We start from the raw sequence: 20,669 nt of genomic DNA on the forward strand, positions 1-20,669 counted from the left end.
ACTTGGTTTCTACAGCGGTCTGTGGCAAAGGATTCCACAGATTCACCACCCACTGACTAAAGAAATTCCTTCTCACCCTTGTTCTAAAAGGATATCCTTGTATTTAGAGACTCTGCCCTCCAGTATTAAGTAAGTAGTGCAAAAATAGAGTAAAACAAAAAGTGAGGTCGATTCGAAAATCCAAAGGCGGAGGGGAAGACGATGTTCCTGAAATGTTGAATGTGTGCTTTCAGGTTCCTGTACCTCCTCCCTGATGTTAGTAATGAGAAGAGAGCACTTAATGGGCCTTCGCACAGTCCAAAGATGTACTGGTTAGTAGGTACAATGAACTGTACTGTTGCAAGAAATTTTCACGACAGCTGTCAGTGATATTAAACCTGGTTCAGGTTCCTAGTTTCTGCCTTCATTTCCACTGCAGCAGGGCTTTGCTTTCAGAAGAAAAAACAATACTGGGCGTCATTCTGAAATTCAGGTCAGGTTGTTGCAACAATTCACTACCCCTCAGTTTTGCAAAAAGGACTGCTGTTCTGTTAAATACTAATTAACATTCTAATGGTTAGTTGGTATAGATACCTGTCTGCAGGGTGTGTGGGGGGAGTCAGATGAGTTCAGGTTACCTTTTAAATTAATTTTATGTAGAGATACAGCACAGAATGGACCCTTCTGGCCCAATGAGCAACCCCCTCTCCCTTTTCCTTCTCCCTGGGCCTCCTGTCCCATGATCCTCTCATATCCCTTTTGCGAATCACCTGTCCAGCTCTTGGCTCCATCTCTCCCCCTCCTGTCTTCTCCTATCATTTTGGATCTCCCCCTCCCCCTCCCACTTTCAAATCTCTTACTATCTCTTCTTTCAGTTAGTCCTGACGGTCTCGGCCCGAAACGTCGACTGTACCTCTTCCTAGAGATGCTGCCTGGCCTGCTGCATTCACCAGCAACTTTGATGTGTGTTGCTTGAATTTCCAGCATCTGCAGAATTCCTCATGTTTACGTTTTTAAACTCACCTATTTAACCCTGGACTAACCACAGGACAACTTACAATGACCAGTTAACCTACTAACCAGTACGTCTTTGGACTGTGGGAGGAAACACATGCGGTTCATGGGGAGAATGTGCAAACTCCTTACAAATGGCACCAGAGAGAGAGGATGGTTAATGTTAAAGTTATCACGGAATAAAACAGAATTTAACATCAACAATATTTTGCATAAAGGATCACAGGATTATTGCTTTAAATATGTAGTGCAGTTTGGGTCTTTTTATTTATATTTTTAATTTATTCACAGTTATTTTGTAAATAACACTATTCTTTGCATTTCTGGTCAGATGTTAACTGCATTTCATTGGCTTTGTACTTGGCACAATGACAATAAAGTTGAATCTAATCTAAATCTGATCTAATTATATGGAATTTGATACAGGTATAAATATGTAGGATTTAGCTATCTTGACCCACACTCCAGTTCAGAAGATGGTGGTGATGCACTTCAAAACTGTTTGCCAATCACCTATTTAAAAGGCGGCACCAGTATTGAACTCTGAACACCAGAACACCCCGAGGTGTCATTGGCACCCTGCTAACTGCTACACTACGTGGCAGCCAATACATTAAAAAAAAACTATAATAATATGTATAAAAAAATAAATTTTTACCTCCAAGTGTACAGCTGTCACTTTACAACTGTTGTGCTTCTAAACTTTCTTACAGAAATAGCCATCGCGTTGGGCAGGGAAAAACCTCGCAGGTTAAAAAAAATCTGCTTATTTTATGTGGTGTTTGGAGGCAACTACAAACGAGGAGGGAGATACTAAAGGTATGATATTATAGGTATGTCTAATAGTGTTTTGAAAACTTGGATAGAACCCTTTTACCAAACCCATTTATAATAGTACATTTTTACACCAGAATTGCCAGGCTGTTCAAAATTCTGTGTGGCTGGGGAAAAATATATAATTTAAACTTTTTTTTTGTATTCATACTAAGATTTAACTTTGATTTTTCTTCTCTTGTAGTTGGTTTGTTCTCTTTGATAAACCTCAGATATCTAGTCAGTCAGTTACTGGTGTGAAGAGTTCCCCCAGGAACGGTGAATCCCAGCTGGAATACTCTTCACATTTAGCCTGATGTGAAACTTAAAGGCCTTCGCTGTACTGTAAAGTATAAAAGTTTTTCTGAAATGACGTACACTAATATAACTTAAGAAACTTAACCCCAATTCATCAAAACATTCATATTTACTCTCCTGTATACCAGCTCCATGAAACATATCGGCACTCAGTTGTTCAACTGTTCAAATTATGTGTTGACGTGAAATGGTGCAATAGTTCTTGTTAAAACAGCTGACTTCACTCCAAAGCAACACACACCACGTGCTGGAGGAACTCAGCAGGTCAGGCAGCATCCATGGAAATAAATAAGCAGCCAACATTTCTGGCCGAGACCCTTCATCAGGACTGGAAAGGAAGAGGGAAGAAGCCAGAATAAGGTGGGGAGGGAGCATGAAGTAAGAGGCTGGGAAGTAATAGGTGGAAAAAGGTAAAGGGCTGAAGAAGAAGGAATCTGATAGGAGAGGAGCGTGGACCATTGGAGAAAGGGAAGGAGGAGGAGGGGCTCCAGAATGAGGTGATAGGCAGGTGAGGAGAAGAGATGAGGGGCCCCAGAGTGGGGAATTGAAGAAGAGGGAAGGGTGGGGGAAATTACTGGAAAAACATCCCTGCTTCTTACTTCATCTCCCTTCCCCATTTATCTGGCTTCATCTATCGCCATCTAGCTTGCACTCCTTCCCCTCCTCCTACCTTCTTATTGTGGCTTCTTCCCCCTTCCTTTCCATTTCTGATGACGTCTCAACCTGAAACAACTATTGTTTATTCCTCTTCATAGATTCTGCCTGACCTGCTGAGTTTCTCCAGCATTTTTGTCTGTGTTGCTCGAGATTTCCAGCATCTGCAGAGTCACTTGTGTTTCTAATTTTTTTTTCTCCGTTGTTAGCAATTTTCTGAAACTTTATAATTTTGATAGCTAACCCCTCACCATGCTCAGGTAATAAGGATGTTTCCTATTTGTGTAGTTTTTATGCTCTTTTATCAATATGGTGATGCAGCTGGTATCGTGTACTGGTACGAAAGTGACCAATACCATGTGTGCAGATATTAGCAATGTGGTCACACCAGTAAGAAATGTAACTCCCTTCCACTCCTGAATCTCCCCAAACCAGAACTAAAACAATGTTGGAAAAGGGGTGACAAATATACACTCAGTGGCCACCTTATTAGTTACAGGACCGGTCTTCTGCTGCTGTAGCCCATCTACTTCAATGTGTTGTGCATTCACAGACACTCTTATGCACACCACTGTGGTAACATGTGGCTATTTTAGTGTCATCTTCCTGTCAGCTTGAACGTCTCTGGCCATTTTCCTCTGACCTCTCTCATTAGCAAGGTGTTTTCATCCACAGAACTGCCCCTCACTGGATGTTTCCTTTCTTTTCACACTATTCTCTGTAAACTCTAGAGACTGTTGTGTGAAAATCCCAGGAGGTCAGCTGTTTCTGAGATCCTCAAGCCACCCCATCTGGCACCAACAATCATTCCACAATCAAAATCACTTAGCTCGCATTTCTTCCCCATTCTGATGTTTGGTCCAAACAACATCTGAACCTCTTGACCACGCCTGCATGCTTTTATGCATTGAGTTGCTGCCGCATAATTGGCTGATTAGATGTTCGCATTAACAAGCAGGACTACCTAATAAACTGGCCACTGAGTATATGAAATTAATTGCACTAAAATACAAAGAGGATTACAGATTAGCTTTATTTGTCCCACCTGCATCAAAGCATACTGCGAAGTGCATTGTTTGTGCCAAGAGCCAACACAGTCTGAGGATTGTGCCGGAGGCAGCCCACAAGTGTTGTTGTGCTTCTGGTGCCGACAGAGCATGTCCACAACTCACGAACTCTTGACCCACGCGCCTTGTGGAATGTGGGAGGAAACCAGAACGTCCAGAGGCAACCTAGTCAGTCATGGGGAGAACGTAAAAACTCCTTACAGCGGCAGGAATTGGACCCTGATCTTCCATCGCTGGTGCTGTAAAGCATTATGCTGGCCACTACGCCACCGTGCCCACTCCCCCCCACTATAGGACACCAAATAAAATTCTATTTATTTATTGGGACAGGCCCTTCCATCCCTTCGAGCTGTGCCAACCAATTTAACCCTGGCCTAATCACAGGACAATTTACAATGACTGTTATGCGTACTAACCATTGCATCTTTGGACTGTGAGAGGAAACAACACGGATTGACAGGTCTATGTCCACGGCCACAGAAACCGTTCTCTGAGGAACCCTTTGGACCTGTAGTTGTTCCTGGTTATCCTGGGATAATACTTGCTCCTCCATTAGACCTCTTCCTTAAGGAATCCACTGAGAATTCCTCAGTGCAAACCCTTGCTCCCTGCTTTTCATTATTTATATCTAATTATGGGCTCCTTTTAATTATTATTTCGAGATGCAGCCTCCCAAGTACACCCAGGAGACCAATTAACCAATTAACCCTACGTCTTCGGGACAGGAGCACCTGGAAGAAATCCACACGGTCGTGGGGAGAACGTCCTATTATCTCCTCACAGGCAATGGTGGGACTTAGTCATTATATTGCCCTTTGTCTATGTTGGGTGGAACGTTGTTAATGTATCTCGGTCCCCTAGCCTACCAAAGTACTGTGGGTTATTTGTTCTCCTGCTGCAGGTCACTCCCCTTGCTAATGAGGTCTGTCCCTTAAGGTAGGCTTGCGGAGGAGTTAATCTAGGATAACTCGCTTGGCTTCGTTAGGGAGATCCTGCCTGACTAATTTGATTGAATCTTTCGAGGAGGTGACTAAGTATGTCGCTGAGGGTAGTGCGATTGATGCAGTCTACATGGACTTCAGTAAGGCTTCTGACAAGGTCCCACATGGGAGACTGGTCACAAAGGTAAGAGTCCATGGGATCCAGGGCAATTTGGCAAAATGGATCTGAAATGGCTTCGTGAGAAACAGCAGAGAGAGAGGATTAAGGGTTGTTTATGTTATACTGATGTGTCATACTACAGCGACAGGAGCTGAAACCCATGATGTTATATATATTAATAGTTGCCAATGGGTAGGAGGTACAAGAGCCTTAGGTCCCACACCACCAGGTTCAGGAACAGTTATTACCCTTCAATCATCAGGCTCTTGAACCAGTGTGGATAACTTCACTCACCTCAACTCTGAACTGATTCCACAACCTACAGACTCACTTTCACGGGCTCTACAACTCATGTTCACAGTATTAGTTATTTATGAATATTGTTATTTGTTTTTCTTGTATTTGCACAGTTTGTCTTTTGCACATTATTTGTCCGCCTTTGTGTGTAGCTTCTCATTGATTCTATTGTATTTCTTTGTCCTACTGTGAATGACTGGAAGTAAATGAATCTCAGGGTAGTATTTGGTGAGGTAGATGTACTTTGATTAAAAAAATTACTTCAAATTTTGAAATTTATTTTGAACTTTGAATATTAATTGTCTGATGTAAAAGCAGGAAATGTGATTAGCAATTTACAGATGATACCAAAAAAAAGGTGGTATGACTTCTCTCCCAATAGCTCCTCAGTTCCAACCTTCAAAATATATTTATTATCAAAGTACAAACAACACCATAAGGTATAGGAGCAGAATTAGGCCATTTGGCCCATCATGCCTGCTCTGTCATTCTATAATGGCTGATACATTTCCCCCCCTCAGCCCCAATCTCCTCTATTCCCCCCCCCAATCCTTTCATGCCCTGGCTAATCAAGGATCTAACAACCTCTGGCTTAATTATAACCAGTGACTTGGCCTCCACAGCCTCCTGTGGCAACAAATTCCTCAGACACAAGGAAATCTGCAGATGCTGGAAATTCAAGCAACACACACAAAAAAATGCTGGTGAACACAGCAGGCCAGGCAGCATCTCTAGGAAGAGGTACAGTTGATGTTTCAGGCCGAGACCCTTCGTCAGGACTAACTGAAAGAAGAGCTAGTAAGAGATTTGAGAGGGGGAGGGGGAGATCCAAAATGATAGGAGAAGACAGGAGTCTAGTGAAGGAAATTCCTCCTCATCTCCATTCTAAAAGATGTCAGCATGAACCCTGGTATTCATTTTCATAACTAAAATCCTTCAGTACCTCAAATGTATTGCTCTGTGCTAATTCTATAAAAGGAAAATATTTAAACTAGTCATTAATCTACAGTAAACCATGTTAATCAGATACAATTAGGGCATCACTGATGCTGAACTGGCAGATTTTCCAGACTATTCATATATTATTAATACCTCATCATACTTTAATTTGCTTTTATTTTTAGATGTTACACAATGGTTTAATAAATTTCCCAGTGCACCCAGTAAATTGCCCCTCAGCCATCAGGCTCTTGAACCAAAGAGGATAACTTCACTCAACTTCACTTGCCCCATCATTGAAATGTTCCCACAACGTATGGACTCTTTGATTTGTGGCTGTCTGTGGGAAGACAAATCACGGTTGTATACTTTGATGATAAATGTACTTTGTCTTTTGACTTTGGACTCACATTCAAGGGCTTTCCATTTCATGTTATCAGTATTTATTATTTCTTTCTTTTTTGCATTTACACAGTCTGTTGTCTTTTGTACACTGGTTGAACATCCAAGTTTGTGCGGTCTGTCATTGATTCTATTAAGGTCATTATTTTATTATGGATTTATTGAGTTTGTCCACAAGAAAATGAATCTCAAGGTTGTATATGTACTTTGATAATAAATTTACTTTGAACTTTTGAACATTGAAACTTCAAGGAAGTGCAAGAAACAGTATCGTGTTGGGTTCAAGGTAGTGTGGGATTTGGGGCAACAAAGAAAATATTGGAAACATTTGGTGAGAAAGAAGGAAAAGCAAGGTAGTTTTCAGTGTCAGAGAGGGGTGGGAACAGTAAAGGGAACAGAGGGATAAATGATGAAATGCCAATTTAAACTGATTTTCTTTCCACAGATGCTACCTGAACTGTTTAATTCTTCCAGCAATTCTAGTTTCATTTCAGATTTCCAACAAATTTAGTTTTTTAAAATTTTCATCCCGAGCCCAGTTAGCCAGACTTGTCCAATTTATCACCACCCGGATTTCAAGCAGGAAAATTATCCAAAGCCCCTGTTGATATTAATACTGATTCTTGTAAATCAGCTTGTCTGAATTCATATTTTTAGCCAACAGTATCTATCAGTTTTTTTGTAGTGTAAAGACCAACTGTAGTTCTCTGTAAACTACATTGGGAACGGCTTTGCTGATCATCAACCTCCCTTAGAATTTTTCCCCAAGTAGCATTGTGCAGCCGCGACAGCTACATGTCTCTTGATAGATATAGCGGGGGGTAAATTGTAGCTTCAGCAATTATTTATTTGGAAAGGGGGGGGGATCTCATTGAAACCGATCAAATGTTGAAAGGCTAAGATAGAGTGGATATGGAGAGGGTGTTTCCTATGGCGCCGCGGTAGTGTAGCGGTTATTATGATGCTACTACAGCTTGGGAAGTTGGAGTTTGGAGTTCAATCCTGGTGTTCTCTTTAAGGAGTCTCTACGTCCTCCCCGTGGAATGCATGGGTTTTCCCCGAATGCTCCGGTTTCCTCCCACGGTTCAAAGATGTACCTGATAGGTTAATTTGGTTAGTGTAAGTTGTCCCAGAGTTAGGTTAGGGTTAATTGAGGGTGACGGGTTGCTGGGGTGGTGCTGCTCGAAGGGCTGGAAGGACCCACTCGGCATTGTATAAATAAATAAATGGAAATAGTGGGGGAGCCTAGAGCACAGAGGGCATTGCCTCAGAATAGAAAGACAGAGATGAGGAGGAACTTCTTTAACAGGCCGGTGAATCCGTGGAATTCATTGGAGGCCAAGTCATTGGGCAGATTGGGAGACCGTTTCGCTGAACACCTACGCTCTGTCCAGAGAAAGCAGGGTGTCCCAGTGGCCACTCATTTTAATTCCACATCCCATTCCCATTCTGACATGTCTATCCACGGCCTCCTCTACTGTAAAGATGAAGCCACACTCAGGTTGGAGGAACAACACCTTATATTCCGTCTGGGTAGCCTCCAACCTGACGGCATGAACATTGATTTCTCTAACTTCCGTTAATGCCCCTCCTCCCCGTCTTACCCCATCCCTTATCTATCTATCTATCTATCTATCTATTTATTTATTTATTTATTTATTTTTCCTTTCTTTCTCTTTTTTCTCCCTCTGTCCCTCTCACTATAACTCCTTGCCCATCCTCTGGTGCTTCCCTCCCCCCTTCTTTCCCCCTAGGCCTTCCGTCCCATGATCCTCTCCCTTCTCCAGCCTTGTTTCCCTTTTGCCAATCAACTTTCCAGCTCTTAGCTCCATCCCTCCCCCTCCTGTCTTCTCCTATCATTTCGGATCTCTCCCTCCCACTCCCACTTTCAAATCTCTGACTGTCTCTTCTTTCAGTTAGTCCTGACGAAGGGTCTCGGCCCGAAATGTCAACTGTACTTCTTCCTATAGATGGTGCCTGGCCTGCTGCGTTCCACCAGCATTTTGTGTGTGTTGCTTGAATTTCCAGCATCTGCAGATTTCCTCGTGTTTGGGTATATTTACTCCAGAGTTTGATAGGTTCTAATTAGTATGGGCGTCAAAGGTTACAGGGAGAAGGCAGTAGAATGAGGTTGAGAAGTAAACCTAAAATTGGGCTCAGGAGGGACTTGTGCTTGTCTGTTATGCTTTTCTTGGCTGAATAATAAGCCCAAGGCAGTCATTTGGGGACTCGAAGATTGGAGAATTGTTAGTGATGGGCATCCAGATTCAAGATTGTTTAATGTCATTTCCTGTGTATAAGTGCAAAGTAATTGTTCCTCCGGGTCCGATGCAGATAAATAACATAATGTTATGCTAAATAACATAAAGAACATAATAAATATAAATATATGAGATAGCTTATATGCACAGATTGATTGTATGCCCATAAAGTGACAGTAGGCACAGGAGTGTGTCTGTACATAAGGTGATTCTGACTGGAAATGATAAAGTAGTGGTGGTTGGGGGTGTTGAGGGGTGGGTTAGTGAGTGGAGTTGTTGGTCAGCCTTACTACTCAGGGAAAGTAACTTGTTTTTTTGAGTCTGGTGGTTCTGGCGTGGATACGATATAGCCTCCTCCCTAATGGAAGTGGGACAGCAGACCATGAGCAGGATGGGTGGGATCCTTCATGATGCTACTGGCCCTTTTCTGGCACCATTACGTGTATGTGTCCTTGATAGCAGGTAGGCTGGTGCCAGAGATGCGATGGGCAGTTTTGACTACCCGTTCTAGAGCCTCCCTGTCCACTGCAGTGCAGTTTTCTACTCCAACTCCTTGGTCTAAACCATACTGTGCAACTAGCTGGGTGTTCGGACTTCCTAACCAGCAGACCTCAGAGAGTCAGGATTTACAAACACTCCTTCCTCCCCCCTATCCTCAACACAGATGCTTCCCAGGGATCTTTGTTTCAGATTTGGAAGATTAGAATGTTGATACAGATTTTTACTCCACCAATAATTTGGGGGGGGGGGGTTGGTGAAATGATTTTTCTTTAGAGTTTTATTTCTCTGATATCGGTCTGTTTTTCTCAGCAGCGCCACTATGGAGAGCTCAAGCAGGTGTAAAGAGGTGGTGTTGCTGGCTTGTGGTTCATTTAATCCCATCACAAACATGCACCTGAGGATGTTTGAATTAGCCCGCGATTACCTGCATGAAACAGGTCTGACTTCCTCGCTCTGCTCTCTCTCTGGAACACTAAAACCTATACAAGTCAAGTTTATTGTCACTTAGCTATATACATGTATACTTTCAAACGATTCAGTTTTTCTATATTTATCATGTATTGCATTGTACTGCTGTTGCTAAGTTAACAAATTTCACAATATATGCCAATGATATTAAACCTCATTCTGATACCTAGTCACCCCGCACTGTGAAAGGATTTTCCAATCCATGCCGTACTTCCTCAGAGATGTGACACTGACTATACACTCTGCAGTGTTCGTTGTGGATATTATTTTGAGTCATGTCCTCAAAATTGGTTCAACACCCTCCCCTATTCTGACAACTTCCAATTCCCCGGCTCTCATCTTCAGTATGGATATTCGGTTTCTGTACACTGCAATTCTCCATTATAGGCATCAGTTAGTCTCACGAGACCATGGATTTGCACCTTGGAAGGTTTCCAGGGCGCAGGCCTGGGCAAGGTTGTATGGAAGACCGGCAGTTGCCCAATCTGCAAGTCTCCCCTCTCCACACCACCGATGTTGTCCAAGGGAAGGGCACTAGGGCCGATACAGCTTGGCACCGGTGTCATCGCAGAGCAATGTGTGGTTAAGTGCCTTGCTCAAGGACACACACGCTGCCTCAGCTGAGGCTCCAACTAGCGACCTTCAGATCTCTAGACCAACACCTTAACCACTTGGCCACACGCCAGTAATTCTCCATTAGGAAGACGTCATTAAAGCCACCTGCTTGTTTGTGCAGGCCAACCTCCCCTGTCCCCTTTCTGACCATCTGCCTTCTCCTGTTTAAAGTGACTACGTATCTCCCCTCTTCACTCTCAATCCTGGTGCAGGGTTTCGACCTGAAACTGCGACAATTCCTCCCCCCCACCCAGCAGATTATTTCCCCGGTAACGTGACACTCTACAGTGTGCAGTGTTTGGATATTGTTTTTGTGTAATAGAGTCCTAGAAAAGTACAGCACCGAAGCAGGTCCCTTGGCCCATCCAATCCATGCCAAACTATTAACCTGCCTAGTTCCATCGACTTGCACCCGGACCATTGTCCTCCATACCCCTCCCATCCATTTACTTATCCAAATTTCTCTTTAATGTTGAAATCAAACTCATATCCACCACTTACACTGACAGCTCGTTCCACAATATCGTCACCCTCTGAGTGAAGAAGTTCTCTCGCATGTTCCCCTTATATATTTCACCTTTCACAGTTAACCTGCGACCTCTAGAGCCCTGGACTCGCCCAACCTCAGTGGAAAAAGCCTGCTTGCACTTGCCCCAGAATTTTGTACACTGTACCTTTGTCAAAATAATGTCCTCAATATCATGCAACACACATCAAAGTTGCTGGTGAACGCAGCAGGCCAGGCAGCATCTCTAGGAAGAGGTACAGTCGACGTTTCAGGCCTGACGAAGGGTCTCGGCCTGAAACGTCGACTGTACCCTCTTCCTAGAGATGCTGCCTGGCCTGCTGCGTTCACCAGCAACTTTGATGTGTGTTGCTTGAATTTCCAGCATCTGCAGAATTCCTGTTGTTTGCGTCCTCAATATCATGTTGCTTGAGTGCTTTGACTCCACAGGAGTATAGAGTGAATAAAATACATCTTGGCACTTATTTTTGTATCTTTTCCAGGGAAATACATGGTGATAAAGGGCATAATATCTCCTGTGAGTGATGCATACAAAAAGAAGGGCCTTGTAGAGGCACGCCATCGTGTGGCGATGATAGAAAAGGCTGTACAGTGCTCTGACTGGGTGACCGTAGATCCTTGGGAAAGCAAGCAAGGGGAATGGCTGGAGACTGTCAAAGTACTTAGGTGAGTGATCCTGTGGATAATTCTGTCTATCCTTTTGTTAAAACCAATTACTTAGATCAGTGCTCCTCTGTGAATCCGAGTTTCATTTCCTTCTCATTTTCCCCACGTTTGCCTTGATCTTTGGTGCTGGTACACTTACAAAACCATAGGACATAGCAGCATTCACCCCACTGAGTTCAATCATTAAATTAAATTACAGGCATCCATTAGTCTTGCGAGACCATGGATCTGTGCCCAGAAAGTCTTCATTCTCCAGGGTGCAGGCCTGGGCAAGGTTGTATGGAGTTGCCCATGTTGCAAGTCTCCCCTCTCCACGACACCAATGTCATCCAGGGGAAGGGCATTAGGACCCATACAGCTTGGCACTAGTGTCGTCGCAGAGCACTGTGTGATTTAGTGCCTTGCTCAAAGACACAACACGTTGCCTCGGCTGAGGCTCGAACTCACGACCTTCAGGTCGCTAGTCCAATGCCTTAACCACTTGGCCACGTGCCCACAGAGTTCAATCATGGCTGATTTACTATCCCTCTCAACCCCATTTTAATGTACTCCCGTAACCTTTGACTCCCTGACAAATCAAGAACCTATCAGCTTCTGCTTTATGTATACCCAATGATTTGGCCCCCGCGGGCGTCTGTGGCAAAGAATTCCATGGATTTACTGTCCTCTGGCTTGGGGGTGCCACAATAGCGTAGCGGTTAGCACAAGGTTCTTACAGCCCGGGTTCAGTTCCGAGGGTTTCTACATCCTTCCTGGGAGCATGTGGGATTCTTCCCATAGTTCAGAGACTCACCAGCTAGCAGGTTAATTGGTTTTTGTAAAGTGTCCTGTGGTTAGGCAAGTGTTAAATCGGTGGGTTGCCGGGCGGTGTGACTCATTGGGCTGGAAGGGCCAGTTCTGCGAGGTATCTCTAAATAATTAAATCAAATCCTCCAGGTCAAAACTCCTCTCAGGTTACCCACTTACCTGTCCAAACTTCTCTTAAAACGTTGAAGTCGAGCTCATGTGCACCCCTGTGCTGGCAGCTCGTTCCACACTCTCACGACCCTCTGAGTGAAGAAGTTTCCCCTCGTGTTCATAGAAACATAGAAACATAGAAAATAGGTGCAGGAGTAGGCCATTCGGCCCTTCGAGCCTGCACCGCCATTTATTATGATCATGGCTGATCATCCAACTCAGAACCCAGCCTTCCCTCCATACCCCCTGACCCCTGTAGCCACAAGGGCCATATCTAACTCCCTCTTAAACATAGCCAATGAACTGGCCTCAACAGTTTGCTGTGGCAGAGAATTCCACAGATTCACCACTCTCTGTGTGAAGAAGTTTTTCCTAATCTCGGTCCTAAAAGGCTTCCCCTCTATCCTCAAACTGTGACCCCTCGTTCTGGACCTCCCCAACATCGGGAACAATCTTCCCGCATCTAGCCTATCCAATCCCTTTAGGATCTTATACGTTTCAATCAGATCCCCCCTCAATCTTCTAAATTCCAATGAGTACAAGCCCAGTTCATCCAGTCTTTCTTCATATGAAAGACCTGCCATCCCAGGAATCAATCTGGTGAACCTTCTTTGTACTCCCTCTATGGCAAAGATGTCTTTCCTCAGATTAGGGGACCAAAACTGCACACAATACTCCAGGTGTGGTCTCACCAAGGCCTTGTACAACTGCAGTAGTACCTCCCTGCTCCTGTACTCGAATCCTCTCGCTATAAATGCCAGCATACCGTTCGCCTTTTTCACCGCCTGCTGTACCTGCATGCCCACTTTCAATGACTGGTGTATAATGACACCCAGGTCTCGTTGCACCTCCCCTTTTCCTAATCGGCCACCATTCAGATAATAATCTGTTTTCCTATTTTTGCCACCAAAGTGGATAACTTCACATTTATCCACATTAAATTGCATCTGCCATGAGTTTGCCCACTCACCCAACCTATCCAAGTCACCCTGCATCCTCTTAGCATCCTCCTCACTGCTAACTCTGCCACCCAGCTTCGTGTCATCCGCAAACTTGGAGATGCTGCATTTAATTCCCTCATCCAAGTCATTAATATATATTGTAAACAACTGGGGTCCCAGCACTGAGCCTTGCGGTACCCCACTAGTCACCTCCTGCCATTCTGAAAAGGTCCCGTTTATTCCCACTCTTTGCTTCCTGTCTGCTAACCAATTCTCCACCCACACCAATACCTTACCCCCAATACCGTGTGCTTTAAGTTTGCACACTAATCTCCTGTGTGGGACCTTGTCAAAAGCCTTTTGAAAATCCAAATATACCACATCCACTGGTTCTCCCCTATCCACTCTACTAGTTACATCCTCAAAAAATTCTATGAGATTCGTCAGACATGATTTTCCTTTCACAAATCCATGCTGACTTTGTCCGATCATTTCACCGCTTTCCAAATGTGCTGTTATCACATCCTTGATAACTGACTCCAGCAGTTTCCCCACCACCGACGTTAGGCTAACCGGCCTATAATTCCCTGGTTTCTCTCTCCCTCCTTTTTTAAAAAGTGGGGTTACATTAGCCACCCTCCAATCCTCAGGAACTAGTCCAGAATCTAACGAGTTTTGAAAAACTCTCTTGAGCCTCTCACCTTTCCATAGAGAAATGAGGTGGCGTGGTTAGCGCTACACTTTACAGCACCAGTAATCAGGGTTCACTTCCCATCACAGACTGTAATAAGTTTCTATGTTCTCCCTGTGACCATATAGGTTTCGTCTGGGTGCTCCACATTCCTAAGATGCATCGGTTAGGGTTAGTATGCATATCACTGAATGCTTCCATGTACATGTGACAAGATTGAGAGCAGCTTTGCCAAGGGTGCACCAAATTATGAACGGTATAGATAGGGTAAATGCAAGCAGGCTTTTTCCACTGAGCATGGATGGGACTACAACCAGAGATCATAGGTTAAGGGTGAAAGGTGAAAAGTTTAAGGAGAACATGAGGGGGAAACTTCTTCACTCAGAGGGTCGCAAGAGTGTAGAACGGGCTGCCATGCATGGGATATCAATTTCATTGTTTAAGAGAAGTTTGGACAGGTACGTGGATGGTAGGGGTATGGAAGGTTATGGTCCAGTTGCAGGTTGATGGGAGTAGGCAGACTAGATGGCCTGAAGGGCCTGTTTCTGTTCTCTACTCTCTGACTCTACTCGGAGCTGGTGTGGATTTGAATAGCTTCCTTCTGCATCATGACAGTTATACAGTAAGTGGCTGCTTTATTCGGTACCTCCTGTACCTACTAAAATGGGCACTGAGTGTACGTTCATGGTCTTCTGCTGCTGTAGCCCATCCACTACAATGTTCGACGTGTTGTACATTCAGAGCTCTTCTGCACACCACTGTTGTAACGTGTGGTTATCTGAGTTACTGTCACCTCCCTGTCAGCTTGAACCAGTCTGGCCGTTTTTCTCTGACCCCTCTCATTAACAAGGCGCTTTCGCCCACAGGACTGCTGCTCGCTGGATGCTTTTTGCTTTTTGCACCATACTCTGTAAACTCTAGAAGACTGCCGTGTGTGAAAATCCCAGGAAATCAGCACTTTCTGAGATACTCAAACCACCCTATCTGACACCAGCAATCATTCCACAGTTAAAGTCACTTGGACCACATTTCTTCCCCATTCTGATGTTTGATCTGGACAACATCTGAACCTTCTGACTATCTGTATGCTTTTATGTATTGAGTTGCTGCCATATGATTGGTTAATTAGATATTTGCGTTAACGAGCAGGTGCACTGATGAACCTAATAAAGTGGCCACTGAGCGTATGATTCAATAATTCCTGAAGTCTGAGCAAATAGGTTGGAAGGAAGACTATTAATGTTTTAATGTTGGTTCTTGAACAGGCATCATTATGAGAATCTGATGAAACTCTACGGCAATGACAAAAAGATCTCGACACTACCCAGAAAAGCAAAGAAAAGGAAGGCAGAAGATAAAGACATCTGTCCGCTAGTTGAAAGACATGATTTTAAACCAGGTATTGTTTTCTGTGCTGATAAATCCAATTTATAGCAAGTAAATGTGTGGTTTTATAAAATCCCAAAATTCCAGGTTTTATGGTAGTAATTCCTTTAATAAAACATTGTCTTTATTTGTCACATGTAGATTAAATCAACTTTATTACTTACATCCTTCACATACGTGAGGAGTAAAAATCATGTTACGTCTCCGTTTAAATGTGCAATTTTAATAAATAATATGTACAATGTAACCTAGAAATCCAGTTGTGTCAGCAAGTCTGCTGGCCTGGTGGAAGAAGCTGTCCCGGAGCCTGTTGGTCCTGGCTTTAATGCTGAGGTACCGTTTCCCGGATGGTAGCAGCTGGAACAGTTTGTGGTTGGGGTGACTCAGGTCCCCAATAATCATTCAGGCCCTTTTTACACATCTGTCTCTATCAATGTCCTGAATAGTGGGAAGTTCACAACTACAGATGCGCTGGGCTGTCCGCACCACTCTCTGCAGAGCCCTGCGACTGAGGGAGGTACAGGTCCCATACCAGGCAGTGATGCAGCCAGTCAGGATGCTCTCAATTGTGCCCCTATAGCCTCAATGTACATTGAAACGTACCAATATGTCGTTTGCATCAATGACCAACACAGTCCGAGGATGTTCTGGGGGCAGCCCGCAAGTGTCACCACACACCTGGCACCATGCTAAAACTTGTTAAAGCTAGCATCTTTGGAATGTGGGAGGAAAGTGAAGCACCCAGAGGCAACCCACACGGTCACGGGGAGAATGTACAGACAGTGACGGGAATTGAACCCTGATCGCTGGCGCTCTAATAGCGTGACACAAACTGCTACATTAGTGGGTCACTCCAAGATAAAAGAAAGCCCATCGATGACCTTAATGTTGTCCACATTTAAACCTTGATCAGCTGGCGGTCGTGTTATTGAGGAAGGGGAGGACTGTGGAAGATTTGTATTTCCTTACAAGCCCGGGAACTGGAGACTAAACTGAAATATTGTCGCATGGGGGCCAGCGTGGGGCCACAATCTGTTTTCCTGACACAAGAGATACTGCAGATGCTGGAAATCCAGAGTAACACGCACAAAATGCTGGAGGAACTTAACAGGTCAGGCAGCATTTATGGAGAGGAATAAAGAGTCAATGTTTTGGGCTGGGATACTTCATCGGGGCTGGAAAGGAAGGGGGGAGATGCCAGAATAAGCAGGTAGGGGGAGGGGAAGGGGACAGGACTTGAGAGTCCTCATACAGGATACCCTTAAGGTTAACCTCCAGGTTGAGTCGGTGGTGAAGAAGGCGAATGCAATGTTGGCATTCATTTCTAGAGGAATAGAGTATAGGAGCAGGGATGTGATGCTGAGGCTCTATAAGGCGCTGGTGAGACCTCACTTGGAGTATTGTGGGCAATTTTGGTCTCCTTATTTAAGAAAGGATGTGCTGACGTTGGAGAGGGTACAGAGAAGATTCACTAGAATGATTCCGGGAATGAGAGGGTTAACATATGAGGAATGTTTGTCTGCTCTTGGACTGTATTCCTTGGAGTTTAGAAGAATGAGGGGAGACCTCATAGAAACATTTCGAATGTTGAAAGGCATGGACAGAGTGGATGTGGCAAAGTTGTTTCTCATGATGGGGGAGTCTAGTACAAGAGGGCATGATCTAAGGATTGAAGGGCGCCCATTCAGAACAGAGATGCGAAGAAATTTTTTTAGCCAGAGGGTGGTGAATCTATGGAATTTGTTGCCATGGGCGGCAGTGGAGGCCAAGTCATTGGGTGTATTTAAGGCAGAGATTGATAGGTATCTGAGTAGCCAGGGCATCAAAGGTTATGGTGAGAAGGCGGGGGAGTGGGCCTAAATGGGAGAATGGATCAGCTCATGATAAAATGGCGGAGCAGACTCGATGGGCCGAATGGCCGACTTCTGCTCCTTTGTCTTATGGACACAAGTTGGATGTTGTAATGTTTGATTACTTGAGTTACTGTCCCCTTCCTGTCAGCTTGAACCAGTCTGGCCATTCTCCTCTGACCTCTCTCATTAACAAGGCATTTTGTCTCACAGAACTGCCAATTGCTAGGTGTTTTTTTTAATGTTTTTGTACCCTGCTGTGTGTGACGCCCTGGTTATGACTTTTACTGCTATGCTGCAGGTATTTCATTTTAGCAGTTCTGTAAGAGCAGTCTGTTTGGGTTTGAGCTGAGATAAGAAGCTTGTCGTTCAACTTGGGAATGTGCTGTCAGCCAATCAGGATAGTGGAATGGGGGAAGGATCTGGGGAACGATGGGTTGAAGGTTTTTGTGGGTGGGAGCTGGGAGAAGTCAGGAGGGAAGGTGGCTGAGGACGCTGTCCCTGTTGCACAAGGTGCTTTGTGCAGATGAATGGCTTCAAAGAGGAACGGCCAATACTCCTGTGGGAGACCCGTTTGTTTGAGGTGGATTTCAAACGACATTCAGAAGGTGGTAACTGCTTTCACGCAGACCAAGGGTCCAGCGCGTGAGTGACAGACAAGTTCAAGATGAGCTCCAACTTAAGTGCACATTTGACTGTTTAAGATCCTTTTTGTTTTTTCTCTTTCTTTCCTTTAATAACTGTTTGCTTAAGTTAACTATACCTTTTTATAATTGCATGCAGTGTACGAACTGTTATTTCTTTCTGGGGGCAGAAAATCACACAGCATTCACACAACCCGGGGCTTGGGTGGGTGAGACATCCCAACCTCAGGGATTTGGCGGGACCAAGGTCATACACACCCTAGACGTACAAAGCCTGAGAAAGTTGGGTTTCTTGCCATAGAGTTCAGCGGCTGTTAGCGAGGGGCTAATGAGCTGCATTTCCAGAGATGCCCAATAAAACGGGGTTTCATCTGTAAACTCTAGAGACGGCTGTGTGTGAAAACCCCAGGAAATCAGCTCGAACCATCCCATCTGGCACCAGCAATCAACATCACTTAGGTCCCATTTCCTCCCAATTCTGATGTTTGGTCTGAACCATGTCTGCACACTTTTATACGTTGAAATGCTGGCACATAATTCGCTGATTAGACATTTGCATTAACAAACAGGTGTACTGAATAAAGTGCCGACTGTGTGTATACTTCAATTTTAGTCTTTTCTCAGCCTACTGTATTGCAGAGAAAGCAGCTGCAGCCTATCAAATCTTTCCATGTAGCGACAATTTTCCAGTGTGGGTATTGCCCTTGTAAACACGACATCCTGCCTATGCTGGAAATCTAGAGCAGAGAGAGGGATCCGTTAGTCTTGCGAGACCATGGATCCGCGCCTGGAAAGTCTTCACTCAACCAGGTTATATGGAAGACCAGCAGTTGCCCATGCTGCAAGTCTCCCCTCTCCACGACACCGATGTTGTCCAAGGGAAGGGCATTAGGACCCATACAGCTTGGCACCAGTGTCGTCGCAGAGCAATGTGTGATTAAGTACCTTGCTCAAGGACACAACACGTTCCCTCAGCTGGGGCTCGAACTCACGACCTTCAGGTCGCTAGTCCAATGCCTTAACCACTTGGCCACGTGCCCACACACACACACACACACACACACAGAGAAAATGCTGAAGGAACTCAGCAGGTCAGGCAGCATCTATGGAGAGACATAAGCAATCGATATTTCAGACTGAGGCCCTTCATCAGGAGTAGAAAGGAAAGGGACTGAAGTCAGAATATTGAGGGGAGAGGAAGGAGTACAAGCTGGCAGATGATAGATGAAACCAGGTGAAGGAGAAGGTGGGTGGGTGGGGGAAAGGGGACGAAATATTTTATTTATTTATTTATTGGGATTCAAGGTGGAAAAGACCCTTCTGGCCCTTCGAGCTGCACCATCCAGCAATCCCCCGATTTAACCCTAGCCTAATCACGGGACAATTTACAATGACCAATTAACCCACCCGCCGGTACACCTTTGGACTGTGGGGAGGAAACCAGAGCACCCGGAGGAAACCCACACAGTCATGGGGAGAATGTGGAAATTCTTTACAGTCAGCGGCAGGAAAGAAGCTGGGAGGGGATAGGTGGAAGAGGTGAAAGGCTGAAGAAGAAAGGAAGTGGAGAGAAGCCAGAATAAGAATGGCCATGTAAATCTCCTCTGCGCCTTCCCTTTCATGCCTCATACTGACCGGACTTCCAGCAAAAGTCTAACGAATGTTAATAATCTCAGGAGATTGCTTAGAATTATTTTCTGTCTCTTGTAAATTGATCTACAAACATTTTGTTAAACGATAATGCTTGGCCCCTCTTGTCTAATTCTTGGCCCTGTTCCCACAGATTTGCCTGAGTTGATGCTGCTGTGTGGAGCAGATGTTTTAGAGTCATTCGGAGTTCCCAATCTGTGGAAAAAGGAAGACCTAGAAGAGATCTTGGGCAGGTTCGGGCTGGTCTGCATAAGCCGACAAACATGCAATCTCCAAAAATGTATTTACGAGTCTGACCTCATCTGGAGGTTCAGGGAAAAAATTCACCTGGTGACCGAATGGATAGACAATGACATCTCGGCCACGAAGGTTCGCCGAGCCTTGCGAAGAGGACAGAGCGTTAGGTACGTGATCCCAGATCCCATCATTGAATACATTCAGCAGCACCGGCTATACGATCAGCATAGTGAAGCTAAGAATTCTGACGTCATCCTAGCACCCCTGCAGCGCTACGGAGAAGAATCGAGTGGGGGCTCACTACAGTGTTAGGCTGGGCAAAATTTTGCTTGAATACCCTGTCTTAAGATTAAATCATGCATGGCACCCACACTATCTTTAAAGTTTCTTTGTTCGGTTTATTCTTGACAGTATGAATAGAGATGGAGAACTCTTTTCCATTATGCATAAAGCCACAAAGGACTAGGATTTAGTAGAATGGAAGCATTTTTATCCAGTTAGTTTGTCTCAAGGCTGGCCCTGTTAATTTTAATAAGGTTGTTATTGAACTAATGTATTTGAAGACCACCGCAGGAGAAAACAAACTATTGGAATACCTGTCCTAATTTGGTGTCTCCACAAACCTGAAGGAACACACCTGGATGTACAACCTTCTCTTCAACAAAATGGTGGCAAGTTGAAGGCCTCAGTAT

The 20,669-nt window shown here is 44.5% G+C and overlaps 1 protein-coding gene across 1 annotated transcript in view; it reads left to right on the forward strand.

The window, feature by feature from the left end:
- The first annotated feature begins 4,862 nt into the window (after nt 1–4,862).
- nmnat1 (nicotinamide nucleotide adenylyltransferase 1) overlaps nt 4,863–20,669 on the forward strand; it is a 39,283-nt gene continuing 23,476 nt past the window's right edge. The window contains exons 1-5 of the mRNA XM_063032854.1: nt 4,863–4,970; nt 9,656–9,783; nt 11,438–11,621; nt 15,476–15,609; nt 19,874–20,287. Coding sequence (XP_062888924.1) covers nt 4,882–4,970; nt 9,656–9,783; nt 11,438–11,621; nt 15,476–15,609; nt 19,874–20,287 — 949 coding nt within the window. The 5' untranslated portion in view covers nt 4,863–4,881. The remainder of the gene's footprint in view (nt 4,971–9,655; nt 9,784–11,437; nt 11,622–15,475; nt 15,610–19,873; nt 20,288–20,669) is intronic.

The sequence above is a fragment of the Mobula hypostoma genome, chromosome 25 (genome assembly GCF_963921235.1).
Source record: "Mobula hypostoma chromosome 25, sMobHyp1.1, whole genome shotgun sequence".
NCBI lineage: Eukaryota > Metazoa > Chordata > Chondrichthyes > Myliobatiformes > Myliobatidae > Mobula > Mobula hypostoma.